The 15,498-nt window shown below is 33.4% G+C and overlaps 1 protein-coding gene across 1 annotated transcript; it reads right to left on the bottom strand.

Moving 5' to 3' along the window:
- Positions 1-5,829: 5,829 nt before the first annotated feature.
- On the bottom strand, positions 5,830-12,019 carry LOC132300344 (beta-xylosidase/alpha-L-arabinofuranosidase 2-like). The gene is made up of 7 exons (XM_059797373.1): positions 11,169-12,019; positions 8,478-8,765; positions 8,203-8,372; positions 8,004-8,101; positions 7,343-7,693; positions 6,838-7,248; positions 5,830-6,621 (listed from the first exon to the last, which is right to left on the bottom strand). The coding sequence occupies exons 1-7, from the start codon at positions 11,589-11,591 to the stop codon at positions 6,050-6,052; spliced, it is 2,313 nt and encodes a 770-aa protein (XP_059653356.1). The 5' UTR covers positions 11,592-12,019; the 3' UTR covers positions 5,830-6,049.
- Between the last annotated feature and the right edge of the window lie 3,479 nt (positions 12,020-15,498).

The following is a 15,498-nucleotide window of genomic DNA, read 5'->3' as shown; positions in this document are numbered from 1 at the left end:
TATTCTTGCTGTTCATCTGAATCTTATTGGAAGTCATAGAATCTGACGATGAATTTGTTGAGAATTTGATGTAGGAGAAAAAGATGAGAGGCAGAGGAGGTCCCACCGGGCTTGCCAGAAACTTGTACACACAAATTTTGTAAGCCTGCAAATAAAAATAAAATATGGAGCAAATAGTAATTTATTAATTTGGAAAATTTGAGTACAATCCTTTATAATAATATTCTTTACAAAAAGAATGTTCCTATGATTCGATATCCTTTTTGTTGTTGGTTGGATCCAAGGGCTGCACGAGCTTGTTTTTGAATCACCGTGGAATTTGATGAAGAACGGCACGTCGTTGGATGTGCTTATTGTTGATCACCGTGGAATTTGATGAAGAACGACACGTCGTTGGATGTGCTTATTGTTGATCACCGTGGAATTTGATGAAGAACGGCACAACTTTGGATGTGCTTGATGTTCTTCGCTTTTGAGTTTAGATTCTGAATTTGTGTCTCTGACTTCTAAATTTTTGTCCTTTGTTTCTGGACTTTTGAATTCAAAATTTGTGTCTGAATTTCTGAACTTCTGAATTCTGAATTTGTGTCTAAATTTTTGAACTTCTGAATTCTGAATTTGTGTCTAAATTTCTGAACTTGAGGAAGAACGGCACGTCTTTGGATGTGCTTGTTGTTCTTCGTCTTCAGAGATGAGAGAATTTGTTGAATTTAGTGAAGAACGGCACGACTTTGGATGTGCTTGGTACTCTTCGCCTTCAGGTTTGCCCTCGAGATTTCTGTCCCTCTGGATTTCTGATTCTCTCAATTTCTAGACCTTTTGGATTTCTGAGTCTCTGGATTTTTGGACTCTGAATTTTTGTCCCCCTTCTCCCTTCCTCTAGGCCTCTATTTATAGGCTTCTTGGATTGATCAGATGATGACACGTGTCATCTCCTGATAAGGATAAAATTATAATTGGGCCGGGCCGGTTATATTATGATAATTATCCTTAAAGATAATTATTCCAAATATATTTTATTAGGAATAATTATCTTTTTATTTAACCATCTGGGTTGGGCTAATTAAATAATTTAAGTGGACCAAACTTGGGCCAATTAAATAACTTAATTAAACATTAGGCCCATATTTAATGGGTCCATTTGTTAACACCAAAGCCTACTAAAATTTTAGTGTCTATAACCACAAAAATGACGTGTTGAAATTAGTTTAGGAGAATTAGAAACAACACAAGGTTTGGTTTCAACTTCCACAAAAATATCTTTTGATTTTTTAAAATACAAATTCTTTAAAGTTGATGCCAAATCTTTATTACTCATAACATTCTCAACCACTCTTTTTAACTTATCAATTTTGCAAGTGTCAATATCAACTTTCTGAACAGACTGTTTTGATTTAACAAATTCACTACTCAAATTCTCAATTTTAAGTTTCAGTGATTTCTTAAACAAATTTACCTTCTTAAGTTCCTTTTCCAGAAAATCAATCTTACGAAGAAGATTCAAATTTTTATGGCCAATTTCTTTCAAATTCTTATTAGAAACTTTAAAGAATTTGCTTATAAATATCTCTATCAAGTTCCGCAAGATTCAGTTTCTCTAATAGATTTTCAAAATCCTTTTTAAATTTAGACCACTCAATTTACATGCTTGTGACAGAATTAAAAACAGAAGGTAAAGATAACACACCAACAGAAGAATTTTCAGACATGATGCAAAAATCAACAATTAATCAACAAATATGATCAACTCAGTATATCGAGTTACCCACTCTGATACCAAATTGTGAAACAAGAACTATGCCGGGTGTGGAAACAGTTAGTTGATTTTAATTGTGATTAACTCCTTTAATGACCTAAATCTGATTATTAGGTCAACTTGCTCAATTTATGATTAATTAAATTATATGATCAATTTAAACATCCACAATAACAAATATATGAAAAGTAAAGCAAGTTAAAGTTAGAGAGATTGCACCAGGATTTTAGCGAGGAAACCCCAGTTGATAAAATATGTCAACTGTTATAGGAAAAACCTCATGGACTATGCGTTCCAAAGTAAACCAATCCACTATGCTTGAAACAAAGTATACCGAACCTTAACTCTGGCTCACATCGTTCTACACCACACCAACTGCTAATGATCCTTTGGTTTTGCGACTCCCAGTCCAACTGCAACTTAACCTCAGACTTACATTTGATATTTGTAGAAGAGTAGCAGGTAGATCAGACAACACTCCACGAATGCTCCAACCCTTTCAAAGTGTGATTGTGTTTTCTTCTCTTCTTCAAGATTTGAACTCGATTGTAGAAAAATTAAATCCTGTTGATCATTCAAAATCTCTGAATCTTTAATATAGCTCCAATTCCGATAAGATAGAGAACAACACAATTAAATCACTCATGAATATATATGTGCGCTCTCAAAATTAAATTCAGAATAATCAGATTTGATTTTCTGAATTTTCTCTCTCTAAAAGGCTTTCTCAAAATATAGAATTAATTTTCCCTAAAGCCGTCTTTTAACCAATATATATGACATGGTTTATATAGAATTGTGAAAGTCCTAATCCCTCAGAAAATATGATAAATTTCGTGCATAGGACTTGGAAAGAAATTGGGATCAAAAAGGAAACATCAGAAGAAGGAAACTTAAAAACCTAATGCATCCAAGACTTTTTGAGATTCAAGATGTCCAGTAGAGAATCCCACGAATTCTTGAACTGGATCAGCTCTCTTAAACCGATTCAAGATGGCCAGTCTTGAAAGTTTAGCAATTTTGATGATGTTGAATCTGTTCAATAAATCTTAAATCAGTTCAAGATAGACAAAATGTAAAAACTTATTCCGATCCTTTCAAAACCCTTCCTAAATGTTCTCACTACCTTTCACAACTTCTTAGAGCATCGTTCTCATCAACTCGGAGGGTAGTATATTATGAACACTTGAACTTCTTCAAAATCACATCCGATCTTTAATCTTCAAAATTTTGAATTACAACTCGATTGGACTTGTTTTGACAACGAAATGAGCCAATTACAAAATATATCTCACAAAAATACCTCAATAATCTTATATTTTAACCTAAAATGACAAAAATAGTATGAAAATTCCATTGAACTGCAAAATATCAATTTTCATATTATTAAATTTTACAAAAATAATTTTTTTTTTTTTTTTTTTGGTTAATGACATTTGATTAGGTTTTTTTTAGAGGTTTGATTAGGTTTCTTTATATATATATAGTAGTGCTCAGTTGCTTCCTGGTGAGTAAGGAGCAATATACTCACTTTTACTCATAGTTTTAGGATCTAATCCTACAGCTAATTGAAACAATAGTTATTTTAAGTAGTTGTCTTTCTTTTAATTAGCCATTAATTATGAAATAACTATATTTGATACTTTTTTAAAATAATAATAATAATACTTTTTTTAATCTGATTAAACTTTAACTATGCCCCTTTCCACTACTGTCAGTCTGTCACCACCACCCACCTCCTCCCCCACTGCCACAACCACCTCCCCCAAACCACACCACAACACTGCCACCTCCATCACCACCATACTGCCACCCACCACTACCACAAACACCAAAAATTATAAGAACACCAATTAATTTGTAGATTTGGTAATTCTTAGTCAAAAGCAGCCATCAAATCTGTCTGGGTGGAGGTGGTGTGGTGTAGGTGGTGGTGGAAGTGGTGTGGTAGGGGAGGTGGTGGCGAGGGAAAGGTGACAGTGGCGGTGGGATGATAGCAATTCATGGTCAAATATTTTTTGTTTCTTTAAGAATGTATCCAATATAATTATTTCATAATTAATGGCTAATTAAAATAATATTAATTTCCTAAAATAATTATTTTCTCCAGTAATCGTTGGATTAGATCCTAAGACTATGAGTAAAAGTGAGTATATTGGTCCCTACTCACCGGGGACCAATTGACCACTACTGTATATATATATGTGTATATATATATAAGGTACTGTAGTGTTTACAAGAAGGCAGAAAAAAGGGGTATTAGATTCTTTTTGGTTTGACAAATTTTTTATTAAACTATTATTAAAGTAGATACAGTTATTAAAGGCATTTCACACTTTAAGAGGAGGTCAGAGTAAGAAAGGCTAAACGCTCTATCCATGTGTAATTTATGCAAACCTCTAGAAAGGTTAGTGTAATTTGCCCCAAAAAAAAAAAAAAAAAGTCCTACATGCGCACAAGAATATGGTTGAATATACTTGTTGGCACCTGTTTTTGACCCACAGTATTCTAAAGATTATTTTGTTGATGTTTGAAATAAAACAACTTAATGGCTAATGCTGACAAAAATGATTTTGGTAATGCGTTATATACATTTTTATAAAGTTGCCACCTAATATTAGATATAAGTGTGTTAGGTCACCATTGAATAAATTATTTACAAAACCTGAATTTTGAAGTTTTTTCAAAAATTATTTTTAAAAAGGCTCTTTTATTGTGCACCATGTAAGTTTACGTTTATCGAGATTCATGAAATCAGAGGTTCGATTATACCAAAGGTAGGTATTAGGCACCCCTGAAGCATCTATGAACAGGGATAGAGCCTGAATTTTATGTGAAGGGGGCACAATATATTTGGGGTAGTAATCCAATTCCTCCATCTTATCCGTGAAGTAACACAGTTATCGTATTCTAAAATAATATACTCCATCTCTTCGTCATTTTAAATTTCTCAAGAGCTACTTTCCTTCTTTTATATAGAAGATTTTTTATTTAATTTTCGAAAACATATGTAAAGTTGTTTGACATTTGACATTTTAATGTCTATCAAATTGATTTATAATTAAGCAATCGGAATCTAAATTCAGTCTTTTACTTTGAATTTTTAAACTCATGAAAATTAGAGTTTTTGACCATCTCAAAGTTTTTGTCCAATCAAATTTATATGTATGATAATAATTTAAAGTCCGAAAGTCAAATAATTTTATCTAATTTATGTGAGTGGGGGTTTCATTAATACCTTATTATAATGATGATATCATTAGTACTCACATATAAAGTCGACTCCTAAGTTCATAAATAGGCTGGGCCTAAGAGTGGCCCAAAGAACAAAACAAAGGCTTATATTAGAGCCCCCACTACAACATATCATCATCAAAAGCAAGCCCAGACTTATTGGCCCACTTATGACATACAAAGGACCGTTATTCCAAAAGAAAATTCTGCCTCCTGTGTAATGGAGTCTTATACTCTAGTAAGAACAGAGTTCTCAGAACTAGAAGAATTTCTTGCGAAATTTCTATGATTTCTTTCAATCCACATTTGATACTTCCAAATATCGGCTGATTCTCTTTGGACCGACTTTGTCCATATAAAATTCTCTTCGATTAACAGACCGACTGAGTCTCATGTTCAACAATTAGACCGAACTGTGAACGAAAAAGTGTAATAATAAAATTTGTTTTTTGTGGCTCAATAGAATTCCAAAAAAATATTGTTGTAGTGTAAGACATTAATTTTCTTGTGAGAATGTAATGTTGCAGATATGCTTTCACTGAAGTGTATTGCATATTTTTTTGGTCTCACTGGAATATAAAAGAATTGATTTAAAGTTAGGGGAAGTAAATGGTTTCTCTGTTGAGAAAATCCTTTAAATTTGTTACCAATTTTGTCAACTAGTGGAATTCATAAATGGGAAAATAAAAAAGTTAGTGATATACCAAAGCAGACATGAACTAGCATTAGATTATCTTCTTCACAAAGTAACACCAACCTTATAAAATGTTACCTATGTGCAATGATGCTCAACAAAAAGTTGAAAATAACATAAGAAGTAACATAGAACAAGTTGAGAATATTAGGAAAAAGATTTTTCAAGGGAAAAAACTTCCTTTCCATTTCAAGAAATTGATTTTGAACAATTGACTAGAGAAAATTATTGACTAGAGAAAATTGTTACAACTCCCTCAAATTATTTGCTGTTCAATTTCCTAATTTGTGACACCTTTTTTCTCTTCTTTCTTCCAAAAAAACTAAAAGAGAAAAGAATGGCTATGAGAACTTGAAAACCCTATTTCAAATCCTCACATTCAATGAGTGTTTCAAGTCTCCTATATGAAGTGTATGTTGTCCCAAGGCGACTTTCCGGTTCCCCAGCTCATCCACAACGCTCAAGTCCTTGCAAACATCCACCGTAAACCTCACTGAAGCTTCTGACGCTGCATTCACAAAGACCTTCTCGAAACTCAACAAGTGCTTCTGAGGTGAATTGTGCACAGCAGGGGGAGTAGAGAACAAGAAAACCGTGTGGCTTCCGCTTGTTTTCCCCATGTTCTTGACTCTCATGTGGATGTTAAAGGCCAGGTTTTGACAAGTTTGTTCAACAACATCAATGGACTTGCACGTTGATGAGCGACAAACGTGACCTTCTTCCAGGGGAACTGAGACTAGCTTAGGTGCTTGAACTAGGTGGTGGTTGAAAATAGAGTAACTTAGTCCATCCCCAAATGTATAAACAGTTGGCCCGGTGTAGAAACGATAGGTTCTACCAGGGTATCCCGTGGCAGGGTCCGGTCTCATGTTCATGTTTGTCATGGGGATCTTGTCTGCATAGGATTGTGGATACCATGACATTGGTAGTCTTCCACCTGCAAAGAGAGACAATAATGAGTTTCACATTCAACAATGATTGTGTTATATATCATTGTAAATCTACTAGAACCACTTCATATTTTTTTTATAAGAATTATTGACAATCATATGTTTGATATAATTTAGTTCTGGAAAGTGAGTTCAAAAGCACTTTGGAACTTCAAAAAATTCCTATAATTTTTTGACAATGAAAGAGACTACTGAAGACTTACCTGGATTGAAATACCCGAAGATCACATCAGCCATGGCAGCTCCACCGGCTTCGCCAGGGAAACCAACCCAAAGAATGCTTGTTATTTTGGGATTATCTTTCGCGAATTGTATATCCATGCCACCTCCTGACATAATTACAAGAATCACAGGTCCTTTAGATACATTTGCAACTGCTGTGATCAAAAGTTGTTGCTGTCCTGGAAGAGTAAGATCAATCCTGTCGCGGCTCTCTGCTTCTATAGATTGATCGGTGCCCATTACTAAAACAGTAGCATCAGCTGAGGCTGCTAGCTTCTTAGCATCATCCACTTGTGCTACGCTGCAACCTACATTGGCACAGCCAGGCGCATAGGTAGTTGCAACCGAGGCTGTGAGGCCTTGCAAGGGCGTTGTATATTTGCATGGAGTGCCTGCAAGTATCCAAAACCATTTACAAATGATCTGAGCTCATTACAACCAATTTTTAGTAACATAGCTAAGTTTTTGCAGCAATGTTAAAAGTACCTTCATAGTTGCCAATCATGGTTTTTGTGACATTGGCATTAGGTCCAATTACTGCTAAGGACTTGATAGCAGTGGGAGATAGAGGAAGTGATCCCGGAGTGTTCTTGAGCAGCACAGTCCCTTGCCTTGCTGCTTCACGAGCTAACTCCTGGTTGGCCGGGGTGCACACATCCTTCGGACCTAGATTCCCATATAGGTGCTTGCTTGGGTTACCATCAAAAAACCCAAGTCGCATCAATGTTGCAAAATTGTTGGAGATAGCCCTATCAATGTCCGACTCCTTCACCAATCCGCCTTTAACTGCACCTGCAGTGTATTGGCCTAGGAAGGATCCACAGTTGAGATCCAACCCTGTTGGATTCAAACAGTTAGTAAACTTTGGTTTAGAAATCAGAAAGAGAAAATGTATAAGAAATTTATTTTTGTACTGATTTTCTTTAGAGAAAAAATTAACGGATTTGGATGAAGTTCATTAATTTATTTGTTGGACATGAGATATTGATCTAGGTGTTACCAAATGCAGGTAAGTCAGACGATCAACTCTCACATAAGTCAAGGAACAACAAATCTGTTTAGTTGGTACAACTAATCCGATATTTGACAGCAAATTACAGAATTAAATATTCAGATTGTCACAATCTTAGGGTGGAAATGAGGTCACCTGCCAATATAGCCAAGGCTGCAGCCTCCTCGGGTGTTTTGGTGTAGTGTTGGGATTTGAAATACACATCCAAAGAATCACAATCCGAAACTATGTATCTGCAGCATCAAATATTCGTGTACATATAACGATCAAATTTAATAACTTGGATAAAAATGAAGATAGTAACATTAATAATTATTGAGCTTAAATGATTTACCCATTCAATTTCCATTCGCCTCGAATGACTCCTGCCAGGAGTTTCGGGTCAGCACAGGTTGGTATGCCATTAACTTGGTTGTAGGAACACATGACACTGGCCACATTCCCATCAAGAACACAGCTCTTGAATGGGGGCTGAAATGTGTCATCCATATCTTGCTTTGTTACCTAACTCAACCAAAACAAAGAAAAACAATTTATGTATTGACATTCAAAAAATTTTGAAAAATAATACAAGACAAAAATTGAAAATATGGTTTATGTGTGAAGTACCACAGCATTGAAATGGTACCGATCAACCCCCTTCCAATTATCGATATCATATGCTGTGTAATGCTTACAGCAAGCCGCGACCTTAAGACAGTCTTTGTTACCATCATCTCTTTGTTGTAAACCTCTAACATAAGCGGAGCCATATTTGCTCGTCAGCAATGGGTCTTCCCCTGGAGTTTCTTGGGTTCTGCCCCATCTGGGGTCTCTCACTATGTTGATGTTCGGGGACCAAAAGGTCAAACCGGCTAAACCAACATTGTACATTGCCCTAGCTTCAGTTGAAACCACCTGCATACATAAAAATTATCTTTTTATTTGACCTATAATCGCCATTTTAAAGACAAACGTCAACCAAAAAACCGGTCATTCTTAAACTAGTACATTAAACTTGATGCCCTATTCTATCAGATTGTCTGGTAAATCATGTAGGACACCATTCTTTAATACAATGAGGTTGTTGCCCTCTAACACACACACAGCATCAGAGAAATGTTATTGAAATAGGTAAATGTAATTGACAAAGCATGGGTTAAAATCATATTTCTTGAATAAATGGGAAAGAAAAATAAGCAAAAAAATTAAAACCAAATTTTTTTTTTATTTTTTATTGGTCCCTAGTAAGTTATAGTCTAAATTTTAAATTCTATCTGAATATTTTGTTTCTTGTTCAATTGAAAGTCTGGCTTACACATTTAAGTGTTTCCAGCTAATACATTAAGTTCTTCTCCCACGCAATGACAGTCAAACTCTCTCTCTCTCTCTCTCTCTCTCTCTCTCTCTCACTCTCACACACACACACACACACACACACACAAAATTTGCAAGCTGGAATCCCATTAAAGTCCTCATCTAGATGGTCTCTTCCAAACAATGCTCATGTACTTGAATACTACTATTCAAAGCTGAAACAAATAAAAAGCTTACCTACTGTGGTTCACAAGTCATAATCAGATCCTCCACAAATATGTTCACACAAAGAAGATCTCTATCATGTCAAAAAAGATGATGAAATAGCTCATGAAATTTCGATACCCCATTAACATTGGCTCCACCTCCTTTTCAGAAAAAGACAACCATACATAGTAGTTTTTAATCATGTCACAGACATTATCATATATTCTCAAGGTATGTATATGTAAGTGATCTTTTTCTCTTTTTTACCAATCAATGTTAGCGTCCGTGAGACGACATCAAAGGAAGAAATAGTGGTTAACACCTAGACCAGACACAAGTTGTGTCATTTGCTAAATGACACAACCAACAATTTGAAAACAAGGGTCATGAGAGAGACATAAAAGTGGTGATGACATTAGTCTATATACATTTGATCTGTATTTTTAGGTGGCATCGTTTAGGAAGAAAAAGTGTGATTTCAAAACAATACATAACTTTTGTATGATGGAAATGCACAATATTTGCACCAAAAATACCCTCAAAAGTGTTTATAACCATACACATTCGTAAATGTTTGTGAAACTTTGCCCGGATACCTATCTTCAATCCATCAATTAAAACAAAATACCAATCTAAGTCATAACAAGTTAACAACAACAACAAAATGAAATCGGCAAGTCCAATAAACTTCAAATCTTAAAAAAAAAAATAAAAAATAAAAATAAAAATAAAAATAAAAATAGATAAATAAATAAGAATATCAATTAAAGACCAGAAACAAGTTGTGCCGTCTGCTAAATGGGACAACCAACAATTTGAAAAGAAGGTCCAGAGAAAGAAAAGTGATGGTGACATTAGTCTTAATGTGGTACCATATAGGAAGAAAACGCGTCTAATTTTTCAACAAAAAACACAAATTGTATGATGGAATGCACAATATTTGCACCAAAAGTACCCTAAAAATGTTCATAACTATACCCAGAATTCTATCTTCAAGTCAAAATCATAACAACAACAACAGCATGAAATTGTCAAATCCAATAAAAACTTCAAATCTAAACAAAATATCAACTAGAGACCCCTACCATCAAACTCATTCTCTCTATCTAAATCGAATCCATGAACTCTATGATAAAAACACATTTTCTTTTTGGCTTTCATTCACATTTATCAAAAGAATCCAAAATCAATCACAGAATGAAGATGTGATTCCAACCCATTACTGTAATTTAACCAAATATGTGTGCTTCTGCATTATATATATATATATAGAGAGAGAGAGAGAGAGAGAGACAATCTCCTTTCAAACCTACATTCAAAATCAAAGACCCATTTCCCAAAATCCAGTTTTACCTAAAATCAAACCATTTACAATAAAAACACATTTTCGTTTCCTCTGTCAGTCGAGTTGGTCAACAAAGAAACGACTACCAAAAGAATCCAAAATCGATCACGGAATGAAAATATAATTGCAGCCCATTAGTGTATTGAAGCCCATATATATATATATATATATAAAGACACTCAAACACACACAGAGAATAGGATCTTCTTGTTTCACTCCAATTCAAAACCTGCATTCGAATTCAAACACCCAATTCCCAAAAAAAAACCCAATTTTCTCACAGAATGACAGAAACATCATCGTATAACAGATCAAATGTTGGATGGAACACAAATCAATTACCAAAAGGACAATGCTATTCAGAACAAAAATTCAAACCGAGAATGCTAGCAGAGCGATTTCTACTACGAAAACGAACCAAAACATCAGCATTAACCGAACAAAATCCTTACCTTTCCAATGGTTTCGAAGAGCGAAACGTTGAAGGAAGCCCCGGTGGTAATCGGCATCGGGAAGCTAGTAGCTCCAGGAACAACAGAAGAGAAATGCGTCCCCGGACCAACATAAGACACTCCGTGCAACGCCTCCGACCACCACTCGTAGCTGGGAATCCCGAGCCGACTCACACTTCCTGCTTTATTTACCAAGAACCCAATTTTCTCAGCCAATGTCAGCCTCTGCACCAAGTCACCCACTCTATCCCCAACCGGCTTCGACACATCGCAGAAGCTGAAATTGGCCAACCCGGGATTGTTATCGACGTCGCAGGCGAAAACCGGCCTATTCTGCGCCAAATTTACTTGAATTGAGCTCAAGAACAGGAAGCAGAGTATGAGAACAGAGCATGCTCTGTTTTGAACAGAGCTTGAGGCCATTTTTTTGTGATGGCCTGTGAGAGGAGAGAAAAATGTATGAAATGGGTTGGTGTGTGTGTGTAAAGTATTAGTTTGATTTATAGAGGAGGGACAGTATTGAACACATGTTGTTTTATAGTAGTCCGTGATGGATAAATGGAAGATAGTCTATTAATTGTGGGTTGTTTACATTCTACACACAGAATCTTCTCTCTCCATCTCTATCTCTATCTCTATATCTCTATATCTCTCTATATCTCTATCTCTATATCTCTCTATATCTCTATCTCTATATCTCTCTGTATCTCTATCTTACTCAGAAATTTGTAAAATTTATACGAGTCCGTGAAAGGTTTTTCCTTGTTCCTATGTGAGGTTTTTGTTTGGGAGTTGAGATAGGTGAGAGAGAGATAGAGAGATGAGAGAGAGAGAGAGAGAGAGAGAGAGATAGAGAGATGAGAGAGAGAGAGAGAGAGGGGATGTGTACAAACACTGTACTGTGTGTAAATTCTTTAAGAGGGTGTTTGGTTTTCTTGGGACTACAGATAATTGGGCTCGGTTCAGATTACATCTGTGACTCACGTGTAAGATAAAAATTGGCTGATTTTTTGGCGAAGAAAATCAAGTTGCTAAAATGGAGGCATGAAATTTAAAGAATTTGGGGGAAATTTTCTTCTACAACATTGATTTAAATGCTGACCCAACACACTTTTTGAGGATGTAATATTACAACGGTTTAAATTGAAAATGCAATATAGTTTTGGAGGACGTAATCTTGTTTTGTAATATATTAATATTATTTTGTGAATTATTTACTAATTACGAGAGTCTGAATTGAATTAATTCTTAATTATTTAATAATTTATTGTACTACAACGAATTTTCGATCAAGAATGAATTAGTTCGGTTTTGATCCAATTTCATTATGAATTTAGGGTACAGTTTGTTATTATTTGGAAAATTATGAATTTAGGGTACAGTTTGTTATTATTTGGAAAATATAGGTATGCTGTTTTGTTCAGTTTTTCGAAAATTATTTTTTTAAACTCAGTTACAAAAATGTATGTTTTCAAATAATTGTCTTTTATAGTTCTCTCTTCTTAAGAATTATTTTTAAAGTTACAAATCAAGTAATGATTTTTGTTATAATTTATTTTATTTTTAATGTGAGAAATTAATGAAAATCAAGTTTAAAGGGTATTTATTTCACTTAATTTTAAAAAATATAAATAAATAAAAAAAAGTGCATTTTTTAATAAGTGGAGTGTATTTATTATTTTTCGGTTTGATTTTTTTATTTTACTACATATAGAAACTTAAACAAATTTGGAGTTATTAGGATGTTATGTCATGCCTTAGGTGTGCAACATGACAGATATGTCCTTATAGTACTGGTTATAACACAAAATTAATATGTTCGGCTATAAATAATTATCTATTTTTAAAACCGAAATAACATTTAAAAAGATTGTCTAAATCGGCTGATTTTCGGCTCCATACCAACCAATTCAAGTCGGCTAATTTAATGTAAATTCAACAGATCGGTCCACAGTTGGTTTGGTCTAATAGTAATTTCTCATTTAAGTGAATTTAGGATGAATTTAGGTTGCTTCATAAACTCAATCAATTTATTTCACTACATATGAATTTATAACTATAGTATTATCTTAGATGATATTTAATTACTCAATTTAGTACGTGAACAAATTAAATAATTATTCAATTACTATCAATTAAGTGTATTTAATATGTAACATGAATATTCATAGTTCTTAATAAAAGGTATAAGTCCATTGAAAATAAAACATTTTATCACATTAATTAATGTAATACTTCCATTATAAATAATGGACACAGGATTATTTAAGGATTATTAACTTTATTGGTAAAAGATTTTAATATTTAGGTTATAAGCGTGAGGGTGAATTTGTTGACCTCGATAAAGATGACTGGCGTGGGTAGCTTTTTGACGTCCCTATTTTTCTATTTTTTCTTAACTTCAATAAATAATTGAAAGTTGTTTAACTTCCCTAAAAATAAAAATAAAAAATTTTATTAATAAAAGGAAATTTAAAATTTTGATGAATAATTTACTAAGAACCAATTGTTCAAAAAGCTCTCAAAACATGTTTGGTTATTTGGAATTTCACCTTTAAAAATAGAATTGGAGAAAATTTTAATTCAATTTTTTGAGTTGTTTTTTTAAATTTCAAGACTCTAATTTCATATAACCAAATATAGCCCAATAACATTTAAATTTAAAGTTGAACCTATGAAATAAATTTAGACAATTCGCAACTATTATAGCAAAAATAAATAAAAATAAAAATTGAGAAAGATTAAAAAAAAGCTTCATAATTGAAAAAGGGCAACATATTGTTTAAAAAGGTTTGTTATTCAATTATTTTCTAGCATCTTTGTCACTTATGATTACTTGTAATCATAATTCGCTATAACGGTTGATATGTGACGTTTCGGGTTGGTTCATAATCATTTTTTAAGGATTTACACACTTTCATGAATTAATTAATTCGATCAATTTACATCATTAATTTGATCAATTTACACTGATATTCGTTCGAATTCGTTACACCACAACTTATACCACGTGACCGCCGATCATGCTTATAATAAACTCTTAATTGTATCCCATGGTATTATCAATGCAAATATAATAGCACATACTGATTCAATTGGGTTAAAATGGAAGATAGACAATACACCTACTCAATCAAATACCCTTCCAAAATAAAATTTATTAAAAATAATAATAATAATCAAATACACTATGTGTTGTGGACTTTTGGGAATATTTTAATAAACACATAATCCATACATGGACTACTTACCATATTATATTCTTTCATATCTTTTCTACGTATATCTTCTTTTCCTTTTTTTTTATCAAAACAACACTCATAGATTAAACCAAAGGAGAAGAAACAGAATTTGGGAGAAAGCATCTAACAATTACAGGGGTCATATGCTCCACTCCACATCACCACATTCAGTTACAAGAGCTTTTTTACCAATTAAATGAGCCACCTTATTTCCTGTACGAGGAGTCCAAGCTAATGAAGAGCCTGGGCAAGCCAAGAGAAGAAATGAAATGTCCTAAAAAATCATCAACATAGAAGCCTCTGAAGGCTATAAAGCACGGATACTGATACGAAATACGGGTAAGACACGACACGGATACGGCGACATGGCAAATTTCAAAAAAATAGAACACGGATTCGGTGAGGATACGCCTATAAAATAATATATATATATATATATATATATATATATATATATTCAAAATATAATTACTAGAATCTTGCACATTCATTTTTTTAATAACAAACAGGTGTATATATAAATATAAAATTGCAAATAAAATAACAACAAATAACATGACCAATTTTAATAATTTCATCTTTGTTATAAGAAAAACATAGATTAGACAAAATAAAAAATAAATGAAAAAATAAAGTTGATCCAAATTCTAAACGAAGATATGCAGAAGAGACATAATTATAATGGGCTAAATATGTGCATGAATAAATATATATACTTTCAGTCTTTCACAAAGCCCTGTTCATGTAATTTTAAAAATAAAAAATATATATATTTTGTTCATGTACAGAGATAATTAAAGAAGAGGAGAGATTGAGAGAGGAAGTGAGACAAAATAAATTTATTGTGTAGTACTCTTGTCTGTAGTTGTTATTTTATTTTTTCAAAATTTTACTTTTAAACTTCTAAAAAATTACATTAGTTATCCCATTTATCTTTAAAAAAAAAATACAAAATATACCCCGTCGTGTCCGAACCGTGTCCCCCGCGTGTCCGAGCCATGTCCACACCGTATCCAATAAAAAATAATTTTTGGACACTTCACAAAAGTGTCGGACACGTGTCCGGGCCTCGGACAAGCATGTCTGTA

This window comes from Cornus florida, unplaced genomic scaffold (genome assembly GCF_030987335.1).
Source record: "Cornus florida cultivar Cherokee Brave unplaced genomic scaffold, ASM3098733v1 CherokeeBrave_3.0.0_Hap2_Chr03, whole genome shotgun sequence".
NCBI lineage: Eukaryota > Viridiplantae > Streptophyta > Magnoliopsida > Cornales > Cornaceae > Cornus > Cornus florida.
The sequence above is the reverse complement of the archived record's forward strand: the minus strand, read 5'-3'. Positions and strand labels throughout refer to the sequence as shown.